The 11,731-nt window shown below is 42.3% G+C and overlaps 1 protein-coding gene across 1 annotated transcript in view; it reads right to left on the bottom strand.

Moving 5' to 3' along the window:
- Positions 1–503: 503 nt before the first annotated feature.
- Positions 504–11,731, bottom strand: part of WNK2 (WNK lysine deficient protein kinase 2) — a 379,724-nt gene continuing 368,496 nt past the window's right edge. Inside the window, exons 27-28 of the mRNA XM_007953023.1 lie at positions 3,780–3,891; positions 504–529 (exon numbers count right to left, since the gene is read on the bottom strand). Coding sequence (XP_007951214.1) covers positions 504–529; positions 3,780–3,891 — 138 coding nt within the window. The remainder of the gene's footprint in view (positions 530–3,779; positions 3,892–11,731) is intronic.

Raw genomic sequence — 11,731 nt, 5'->3', positions numbered from 1 at the left:
CACACACAGCTATAGCTTTGCCTAGGTAGTCACCTGGCTCCAGAGCCTTTTTACACATTGGACCTTTGTTCCAACTGCTCTCTTGAGGGGCCTGAGTTAACAGATAAATGATAAAGTGCTGTGTAAAAGGACAGTGAACATCACTGGCACCTTGGAAGTTCCATCAGCAGAAAGGTGCCCCATCTGCTGTCTAGACCCTGGGGGAGGTTCCCTTTACTCAACTCATCTCTAGCTATCTGCCTGTTGAGGGTCATTGGAAAGGAGAAGGTTTTAAAAAACAAAATCTTTTTTTCCCCCAAAATATTTTTATTCTTGCATTACATTTGTGTCTCCAATTGTGAATAATAATAATAATAAAAAAATGTGTAGAAAGTGATTACAAAACCAGTGTGAGCTGAACAAGGAGCAAGGGCCACACCTGGAGGCCCAGTCACTTCCCATCGTTCCCTCTTCGCTCTAGATGACACGGGCCTGGCGTCTGGGTCAGGTCAGCCTGCCTGGGCTCAGTCTGGCTTCTCACTCTCAGAATCTAGAAAACAAAACCACCATAGCTCAGTACTATCCAGGTGTAGTGCTGTATCCAGGGGGCCAGTCAGCTCCCAGGGCAGAGGGGGCCCAGGCCAGCCTATGCTCCATGGGGGTTGCTCACATGGAAGTGCAGCAGCCATAACAAGTGACTGCACCTCAGAGTGCCTGGCTCCTGTGGGTCCAAATAGTTAAGTCACAGTGTAAAGAAAGCCCTGTTTATCAGGTTCTGCCACCTTAGTCATCTCTGCTTCAACAAACTGCATGGAAAGCTTTCCAGAAGCCATACTTAGTTCCTGCACAACAGGCAGTGTCCTGGGACATGCACTGGCACATTGAGTGGGGAAGCCCCAGCAGTCTTTCTCTGTCCAGGATCAATGCTGAACCATGTACCTGGTGCACCATCACAGCTGTGCTGGGGCTCTGGGAAGGGCCCTTCAATGAGAACAGAGGTGCACAACCTCCTACACTGCCTGTCTCCAAGGGAATGAGGAATGAGGATCCACAGCTTCCAAGCCATAGAGAGGAAGGAAACATGGTCTCTCGGTTCCAGCATGGCTGTAAGGGCTTCTCAGGACCTCACTGTGCATGAAGAGGCATGACAGCAGCCAGCTGGGGGACTGCCTCCTGGAGGACCATGGACCAATGGCATACTCAGTAATGCACACTGAGCTGCAACGGAGAGTCCTCTCAACATCAGCATCTTCCCCATGACCTGTACCTATCAGCAAAGCCAGCCTTTCATGTGACCTGTGGATAGATCCTTTACTAGTGCTCAGACTGACCCTGGTCCAGAAGAAGGTTCTGAAAGGAGAAGCACACCTGCTTCTGTACAATCTGTCATGAGAATTACTACCAGGGTTTTCTTTGGAGATAGCAGCGTGGGCCCAGGGATGATAGATGTCTTTCAACTGGATCCTAACTCCTTCCCTTTAAGGCAGAGCTCAATTCCTTCCCTCTAAGGCAGAGAGTCAAATGTAATATACTTTCAGAGGCTCCTAGGTATCTTGAAGTCAGGCTCAGGGCTGTGATGCATGCTGGAGGCAGCAGGATTGGACCTCCCTGAGCCAGTCATGGCCCATGAGCTCAGTGCATGGGCACAGAGTGCTATCAGACTATGTCCTTCCCACCAGCAAAGGCAGGCCCTGGGTGGCTCTGATGGGTGTAACTGGCTCTGGCAGGCTGCCATGTCAGCAGGGCTCCTCTGTCATCACTTGGCCTCACCCCATCCCCCTCCTTAGCTCCTTGCCCCTGGAGGTGGTGGTGGGGGCAGCATGTCTGTGGCCACAAAGCTGGAGTGGCTGGCCTGGCCCCAGAAAGAAGGTGAGCACACAGCATTACTCACTGTTCCTGTCCTCCCTGAAAGGCCCAGCCAGCTGGCTCTTATGTGGACAGAGGAAGAAAAAGATTTTTTTCCACACTGTTTCCAAGCAAAAGTGTTTATTTTTCTCCTTAATATATACAGTCTCCTGGGGATTTCATGCCACTGACTGTCCATGTACAAGGAAAGGACTAACAGGCAAGAGACTCCAAACCTTAGATCCAGTGCAAGCTGGAGGAGAAATGGTGAGAGCAGCTGTCCCTTTTACTCATGAAACAGAGATGTGATTCCAGAACCAAATGACTGAGGTGCACGGTACAGAGAACAGAAATCTCTTATGACAGCATTGTGCCTAGGCAGAAGATTCTGCATAATCACCTAGAAATTCAATTCTAATTGAATTGATGGAATAATATATTTAAACCAAAATAATTTAGCCAGTTCTAGTAATGTTCCAAAATACAGTAGAACTATACAATTCATATCTTGACATCAGGAGGTGGTCTGCCTTCCAGCAGGAGTAAAAAACATCTTTGCAGGGGAGGTGGCTGGGCCTTCAGGCTTCACCGTGGGCTATTTTTATGCCTGTCTGGGATGAGTGCCATTGAAGTCTCCATGTGAAGGGCAGTCTGGCCCTCAGTACGTCAGTGTGGAGGATTGCCCACAGGGCAGCCTGTAGGCCAGAGACCAAGGGAATACTGCTTATGAGCAAGTAAGGTGGTGAGGGTGGTGGTAGTGGTTCATGGGCCTCAGAGAAAATTGTTGAAAAGAAAGAAAAGTCAGAAAGAAGAGCTCAGAAGAAGGGCTGGCAGGACCCAGAGGCAGGGACAGCAGCTGCCCAGCACATACCCACACTCACAACACTTGAAGCTCAGCCCAGGGTGGCTCCTCACTCAGCCTTTAGGTTATGAAGAGCATGTTTGCTCACTTAGCGTTTTCTAGCAGGATCCTTGTAGCCTTACTGAGTGACCAGTCACTCCTAAAAATGCCCTCCTTAAAGACTCATGGTCATTAGGCATCTCACACAAAGCACCCAGAATGTTTCAGTTAAGAATTTGTTTCCATCTGTCTTCTATAAGTCATTGGCTAAACCCAGAGAAACCTCATTTTTCTGAGTGTTGAGCAGAGCTTGCAACTCTTCAATATTCAAGATAACCAACTCAATTTTTTTTCTTAAAAAAAGCATTTACAACAGAAAACTAAAGGTGAGACTTAGCTTCCAATTTGCATACCATTCATATCTCTGTAACTTAAAACAGGAAATAAAGATATAAACTTACAAGCCAATTGTAAAATAAAATACACCTGTCTAACATACACTTTTTTCAAACTTCTCTTTCCATTAGAGAACGGAAAAGCTGAAATTCAAGGCACTGCACTTCTGCAGGGTCATTACAATGTCCTGATAATCAATTCAAGTATAGGAAACCGTTGTGAGGATTGCAAGTGTAGACCACTGGAACTTAAGAATGAAGAGCGTCTCTAGCAGAAAGGAAGCAAATAATGCATAAACACTGCTCCCTCCTGTGCTGGCATACCCAGTGCTTCCTGCCACGGTGAGGTGCTGGATTAGCCCTGTGGGGTGGGCACTGTGCCCAGGCAGGTAGGGCAGGGTACTCCGAAGCCAGATCGTAACCTCATTTCTCTGTGCTGTTCAGAGTTCTCCATCTGGCAAGTGGCAAGGCAGAAAGCTATGTGATCCGCAGCTTGGGGCTGGGCGAGCTGACTGTGGGTGGCTGCAAGTAAGCTGGGAGCACTGGCAAGCCTGGGGTGCCCAGGCATGGCATCTGGGCAATATTCTGGCTGCCCCAACCCTCTGGCTGGCCCACTTGAGCTGGCCAGTGCCCCCAAGACACAGGAGATGAAAGCAGGCCTCTGCATGGACCCAGAGGCCCCACACGAGGCAGGGCTGGGAGCCTGGAGAGGGCAGTACCTGGCATGGGCACGGGCATGGCCGGGGCAGCTCCAGGGACGACTGTCGTGGACAGAGGGCCTGGCCCTGGGCTTAGGCAGGGCCTCCCCACTCCTGGTTTTGGTGTGCTCACCTACAAGTCAGGGAAACAAGAATAGGAGGGTTACATGTGTCTGTAGTCAGCTGGCTGCTCAAATGGCCCCTGTATCCCAGACAGGACTTACAGCTTAAGGAGTGGGGGCCCCAGGATCTGCTGTGGGATAAGTACCTTCTGTTAGCTCACACTGTAAATGGCAGGTGAGACAGGGCAAAGCAGCAGCCCTACTTTGCTGAGAAGCATGGGAGCTGGCCACTGGCCATAGGAGCCATCCAGGCTTGAGCCCTGAGGTGCAAGGAGGGCTGGCATAATGGACTTCCTGTTTGAATACTTGGTGACACTAAGAGAAGGGCTGTACTATAGGAGTTAGGCAGGAGTGAATGAGTGTCTCAGTGCAGGCTGAGGGAGCCTGGAGTGGCAGGGTTGAGCACAGAGAAGCTTCTCCTTGTGTGACAACCAAAAGGTACCCCCTTGAAGGAGGAGCAGTGCAAGGAGATGGGAAGGAGCACCAATGGCTTATGAGACCAGAAGAGTCTTGGTGCCCAAAACTGACAAGGACATTAGGAAAAAAGGAAGCTACAGATCAAGAAAACCCTAAAGAAAAAAAAAAAAATACTGGAAAATCAACTCCAACAATGTAACAAAGGTAAATATATTATAGCCAAGTGGGGTTTGCCCCAGGAATGCAAGGCTTCCTTAACACTGGAAATCAGTGAAATTCACTACACTTACACAACGAGGAGGGAAAGCACAGCAACGCTCTCTAAAGGTAAAGGTAAAGCATCTGACAGAATTCAACACTCAATGGAAAAAGCTTGCAGAATACTAGCCGCAGAAGGGAACCTTTTTGATCACTGAAGGGCATGTACAGAACAACACAGCCAGTACTATGCCAATGGTGAAATAGGGAGCACCTCCCACAGCTTCTCTCCATTTCTAATAAACACTGCATTGGAAATCCCAGGCAAGGCCAGAAAAGGAACAAAATGTACAAACTGAAGAGGAAAAATGACATTATTGTGTATGTAGAAAATCCTAAAGAACTTACAAATCGATTTCTGGAACTAACAAGTAAATTTTGCAGGACTGCAGATATAAGGTACAAAAACCAAGCCTATTTCCATGTGAACAATGTACAACTGGAAAGCAAAATTTGAAAAGGCAATACAATTTACAGTAGCATTTGAAAACATCAACACCTAGGGATAAATTTAATTAGAGATGTATAACATCTTTACAATAGGAGCTCTGGTAGCATAGTGCCTAAGGCACTTGACTGCTAACCAGAAGGCTGACGGTTCAAACCCACCAGCCACTCCTCGGAAGGAAGGTTGGGCAATCTACTTCCGTAGTGATACTGCCTCGGAAACCCAAGGAGGGGTCGCTATGAGTCGGGTTTGACCCGACGGCACATAACAACAACAACAACAACAACATGTTTACAGGAACATGTAATATTGTTAATATGTCATGTATCACCCAACTGAACAACAAGTTCAATATAATACCAATCTAAATCCCATCAGGCCAGAGGATTGGAAGATGGAGTAGTACTTGTAGGCCACACGTTTGTTCCTTCTAGCATCTTAATGCCTGAAAAACTAGGTGCATCAGCTTGAAGCAGGGATTCTGGGGCTGTCAACAGTTCATTAAGTTAGAAAAGGCAGGATTTAGTGGAGAAGGAGAAAAAAAAAAGCAGGGTATACAGCTGGGAAAAATAAAAATAAACAAACTTGTCCAGCTGGCAGGAGAGGAGGCTAGATGGAGAAGGGGAAAACTCTTTTAACAATACTGGAGAAAGCTGTGGTGGGAAAAAAAAAAAAAAAAAGGAAAAAAGGGATGCCAGAGGACCAATGGTGGCTTTGGGGACTCTGACTACCCACAATAGCAGCTTCTGACGATAACCTTGGGAACTGAGCTGAGTACATAGACAACATTTCTGAGAAACAGAGCAGAAACCCCTGTGGCTCAGGTTGCTGCTGAGTTGAGAAGTGGGGAAGGGAGGAAACTTGCTGTGGTAGGTGGGCCATGGGATGAGCTCACAGTGCAAGGCTGGGATTCAGCTCTTCTACAACAGTTTTTTAGCACACAGCAGACCGGAGTATGGGGTTTTTGCAGCTTTACAAACAAAGGGGAAAGTAGTGGCCCCCTAACCATTGGGGTCTTCGCCAATTGTGAACTGTGGGTCTGTGAGTGACAACAAAACATCACCTTTGGTAGCCATCCCAAGCAGAATCAAAACAAAACCCCAGAACCATCAGTAATTATGGAAATGAAGAAAGCAGGGACTCACTACTGGCACCTGTTTTTTTTCCATTTTCTTTTCTTCCTCTTTTTTCCTCTTTTCCCCTGCCTCACCCAATAAAAGAACCACATTAAGCCACAGTGCCTGCTCATTGCAACTCTAAATCCCCTTCACAACAGAGACTTGCATCCACATTCCCTACAGTGATTCCATCAACACAAAGAAAACTGCAGAACAACCCAGCACACCTGAATTCAGAACCAAAAAAAATAAAATAGGCCAGCTCCACCTTCACAAATATACTGAAACATAAAATCAAAGGAAAACAAATCAATACATAACAGTTAAAGATAACAACTTCAAAATGTCTAGGAAACAACAGGCAACAGCAAATAAAAAAAAAAACAGAGGACAACAGAAATAAAATCCCACTAAAAACATGGAGGAAGAAGACGCAATAGAATTATCCAAGAAAGAATTCAGAAGATAAGTTTATAGAACTCTACAAGAGCTCAAGGAAACCACAGACAGAACCAAGAACAACAGAGACAGTACCCTGGAAGAATTCAGGAAAACCATTCAAGAACAAAATAACAAGATTAATACACAAGAAGAACTCATTAAAAAAAACAGCAGTTAGAAATCCAGAAGATGAACACTAATATTACAGAATTACACAAACAGTGGAAGCACAAATGAATAGGATAGAACTGACTGAAGAATGTATTCCCTAACTAGAAGATAAATCCCTTGAAACCAGCCTGTGTGAAGTAAAATCAGAACAAAGATTTAAGAGAAATTACCTGAAAAGAAACAACATACGCCTCACTGGAATACCAGAACAAGGAGAGGCAAAACAAACAAATAAACAAACAAAAAAAGCCACTGAGAAAATTGTGGAAGATTTGCTAACAGAAAATTTCCCCCATATCATGGAGCAAAAAAAGATATTTGTCCAAGAAGCTCAATGAACCCCATACAAGATAGATCACAAGAGAAAATCACCAAGACATAATCAAACTCCAAAACTATAGACAAAGAAAGAATCTTATGAGCAGACTGGGGAAAAAGAAATGTCACCTACAATGGACAAACAATTAGAATCAGTTCTGATTACTCAGCAGAAACCATGCAGGCAAGAAGGCAATGGGACGGCTTATATAAGACTGAAGGAAAAGAACTTCCAGCCAACAAACCTATATGCAGCCAAGCTGTTCCATCAAATATGAGGGTGAAATCAAGACATTCTCAGACAACAGAAATTAAGGGATTTTGTGATAATCAGACCAACCCAACAAGAAATGCTTAAGGAAGTCGTTCCAATACAGAACCCACAACAGAGAACAACAAATTAAAATCAGGATATGTGACATCAACACTAAAACCAAATCAGAAACAGATGCTCAAGATAGGCTCATAAAACACTTTATTGTTGTTGTTGTTGTTATGTGCTGTTGAGTTGGCCCCAACTCACAGCAACCCCTCCTTGGGTTTCTGAGGTGGTATCACTAAAGAAGTAGATTTCTCACCCTTCTTTCTGAGGAGTGGCTGGTGGGTTTGAACCACCAGCCTTCTGTTTAGCAGTCAAGTGCCTTAGGCACTATGCTACCAGAGCTCCCCAAAGGACACTGTACACAAAGGAACAGGGGAGTCAATTTGTAGATGACACCAGCAACAAAACAAATAGAGGGAATAAAAGTTTCAGGTATAAAACTTCCAAATGGAGAGGAAGACAGGACATGTCCTTATAGAAATGTCTGTCCAAAATTATAGAGACAAGAATTCACTCCAAGGTAACCACAGAGAATATTTGCAAAAAACAACAACAACAACAACAACAAAAACCTAAGCAAACCCAGAAAGAAGGAAAACATATAGGCTTAGTAAGCACAAAACCAAAAATAAAGAAGAAAAGAGAGGAAACACTTCATAAGAGAATTCATTCAGAAATACAGTAAAGTATTTGGACCAAGGAAATCTCCAACAACATGACAAAAAACACAACAGAATGACAGCAATCAATGTATACCTATCACTAATTACACTCAATGTGAATGGACTAAATGCACCAGTCAAGAGAAAGAGAGTGGCAGACCAGATAAGAAAAGAAGATCCATCGATATGCTGCCTACAAGAGACAAAGATAAAGACAAATTAAAAGTTAAGGGGTGGGAAAAAAATGCACCAAGCCACTGATAACCAAAAAAAAAAAAAGCAGGAATGGGAATGTTAATTTCTGATAAAATAGACTTCAAGGTGAAAACAGCATAAGGGACAAAGAAGGACCCTATATGATGCTGAAAGGGTCAACTGACCATGAGGATTCTGCGATAATACATATCTATGCACCAATGAAAGTGCTCCACAATATGTGAAACAAATATTAACAGAATTGAAAGGGAAAATAGACAATTGTACAGTAGTAGCAGGAGACTTTAACACATCATTTTCAAGGAGGGACAGATCAACTAGAAAACAGCTTTACAAAGATACAGAAGAACTCAACAACACAATCAATGATCTCAACCTCATAGACATATACAGAAGATTCTACCCAACGAAAGCATAATTCATATTCTTCTCTAGTACACATGGATCATTCTCCAGAATAGATCATATATGAGGACATACAACAAGCCTCCATAAATTCAAAAACATTGTAATACTACAAAGCATCTTCTCAGACCACCATGCTATAAAATTAGAAATTAATAATAGGAAGATCAAGGAAAAATCATCAAACATATGGAAGTTGAATAATACACTGCTCAAAAACTAGTGGATAATAGAAGAAATAAAGTGTGAAATAAAAAAAAAATTCCTAGAAACAAACAAAAATGGAGATACATTTTACCAAAAACTATGGGACACAGAGAAAGCAGTACCCAGAGGTCAATTTATAGCAATAAATACAGACATCAAAATAGAAGAAAGAAACAAAATCTACAGTCCAACTCAACAATTTAAACAATTAGAAAAAGCACAACAAAAGAAACCTACAGTATCCAGAAGTAAGGAAATGATAAAGATCAAAACAGAAATAAATGAAACAAAAAACAAAACAACAATGGAGAAAATTAACAGAACAAGAAGCTGGTTCTTCAAAAAGATTAACAAAATTGACAAACCATTGCTAAATCTAACAAAAGAAAAGAAAGAGAAGATGCAAATAAAAAGAATAATAAACGAAAAGGGCAACATTACAATGAAACCAACTGAAATAAAAAAGATATTGACAGAATATTATGAAGAACTGTACTCCAACAGATTTGAGAACCTAGAAGAGATGGACAAGTTTCTAGAAACACAAGACCTACCTAAACTATCCCAGTTGGAGATAGAATACTTTAACAGACCCATAACAAAGGAAGAAATTAAACAGGTCATAAAAAACTTCCCAGAAGGAAAAGTACTGGCCCTGATGGCTTCATTGGAGAATTTTACCAAACATTCAGGCAAGAGTTGACACCTATACTACTCAAGCTATTCCAGAACATAGAAAAAGATGGAATACTCCCAAATTCATTTTATGAAGCAGGCATTACACTGATACCAAAACCAGGGAGAGATGGCACTAAAAAGGAAAACTACAGACCAATATGATTCATGAATATAGACGCAAAAAACTTCAACAAAATTCTAGCCAACAGAATCCAACAACACATCAAAAGAATACATCCTGGCCAAGTTGGATTCATACCTGGTATGCAAGGATGGTTCAATATCAGAAAAACAATCAATGTAATCCACCACATAAACAAAAGAAAAGAACCATATGAATCATATCAATTGACACAGAAAAGGCATTTGATAAAATTCAACACCTGTTCCTGTTCAGAACTCTCAGCAAATAGAGATAGAAGGGCAATTCCTCAATATAATAAAGGACATATATGCAAAGCCAACAGCCAACATTATTGTTAATGGAGAAAGATTCAAAACATTCCCCTTATGAATGGGAACCAGACAAGGATGCCCTTTCTATCACCACTATTTAACATTGTATTGGAAGTCCTAGCCAGGGCAATACAGCAAGAAAGAGAAACAAAAGGCATCCAAATTGGAAAAGGGAAAGTAAAGCTATCTCTGTTTGTGGATGACATGATCCTACACATAGAAAACCCAAGAGACTCAGCTAAAAAACTAGTGGAACTAATAGAGAGGTTCAGCAAAGTGACAAGATACAAGGTCAACATACAAAAACCAGTTGGATTCCTCATCACCAAGGAGCCTCTAAAAATGAAATAAGGAAAACAATACCATTTACAATAGTTACCAAAAACATAAAATATCTAGGAATAAATCTTACCAGAGACACAAAAGACCTATACAAAGAAAACTATAAAACACTACTACAAGAAACTACAAGGGGAAGATGGAAGAATAGGCAGAGAAGCGACACAGACCCTGTTCAACAGAGAAAAGAAAAACCAATTGACAGAGATACAGAATATAATCCTGGAGCCCTGAGCTTTGAAAGGAACTATACAGAAGTGGATTGGGCACCAACTAGTGGAAAAACCTGAATGAAAACAGTGAGTACAGAGACAGTCGGAGCTGTGGACTGTCAGCTACCCTGACGGGACCAACAGCCTGAATATTTCCAAGAGGTGTTGGGACCTGAGAATTGACCGAAAGATCAACCCTGCAAGGGCTGCAGGGACAACTGCGCTGTTGACACTCTGCTGTCCAGAGGGCACAGCCATTTTGATTGTTTACGTGCGGCAGCCATTTTGGATATTTAAAGTGACTGAGGGTGCAGCCACTTTGAATGTTTACAAGCAGGAGCCATTTTGAATATTTAAAGTGACCGAGGGTGCAGCCATTTTGAATCTTTACAAGTGGCAACCATTTTAGATTTTAAAGTGATAGCATTCTCATTCAGATTCCAGGGACCTAAGAATAGGTTCTGTTTGCTAAGGTCAGCAGGGACATGAAAGAGGCTGACAACAGGAAAGGATACAGGTGGTGAGTATACAAGTGACATCAACTAGTGAATAGAGGAGTACAGCATAGTATCCTGCTTGTGGAGATAACATACAAACAAAACAAAGAAAATGAAAATTGTGGGCAAGTCACTCCAACATACAATCATCAATTAAATATAAACACAAAAATTTCACAATGCCTTGGAGACAACAGAGCATCACAGTCCACACAAAGAAGCAAGATCAAGCAGGAGAAACAAGGGACAAGGTTACAGACCCAAAACACATCCCTGAGGAAGACACAGCATTGGAAATCTCTGATAAGGAATTCAAAAGAATTATATGTAGGTATCTTCGAAGGACTGAGAGACAGACCAAGGAAAACACAGACAAAACCCTAGAAGAATTTAAGAAGAAAAGATGAAAACAAAATGACTAAATAAATGAAAAATTAGAAATGATTCAAAATCTACAGATAGAAATCCAGAAAATTAATACTAAATTGTCAGAAATGGATAACACATTGAAAGGGCAAAGGAGTAGAATTGAATCAATGGAAGACAGAATTAATGAGATTGAAAACAAATACCTGAATACTTCTTTGGAAAGAGATCAATCAGAAAAAAGATCAAAACAAAATGAAGAAAGCCTAAGGTTCATGTGGGATACCATCAAAAGGAATAACCTACATGTCATTGGAATT

This window comes from Orycteropus afer, unplaced genomic scaffold (genome assembly GCF_000298275.1).
Source record: "Orycteropus afer afer isolate SDZICR_OR568_19922 unplaced genomic scaffold, OryAfe1.0 scaffold00368, whole genome shotgun sequence".
Taxonomy (NCBI): domain Eukaryota; kingdom Metazoa; phylum Chordata; class Mammalia; order Tubulidentata; family Orycteropodidae; genus Orycteropus; species Orycteropus afer.
Note: the sequence above shows the minus strand (reverse complement) of the source record. Positions and strands in the feature narration are given on the sequence as shown.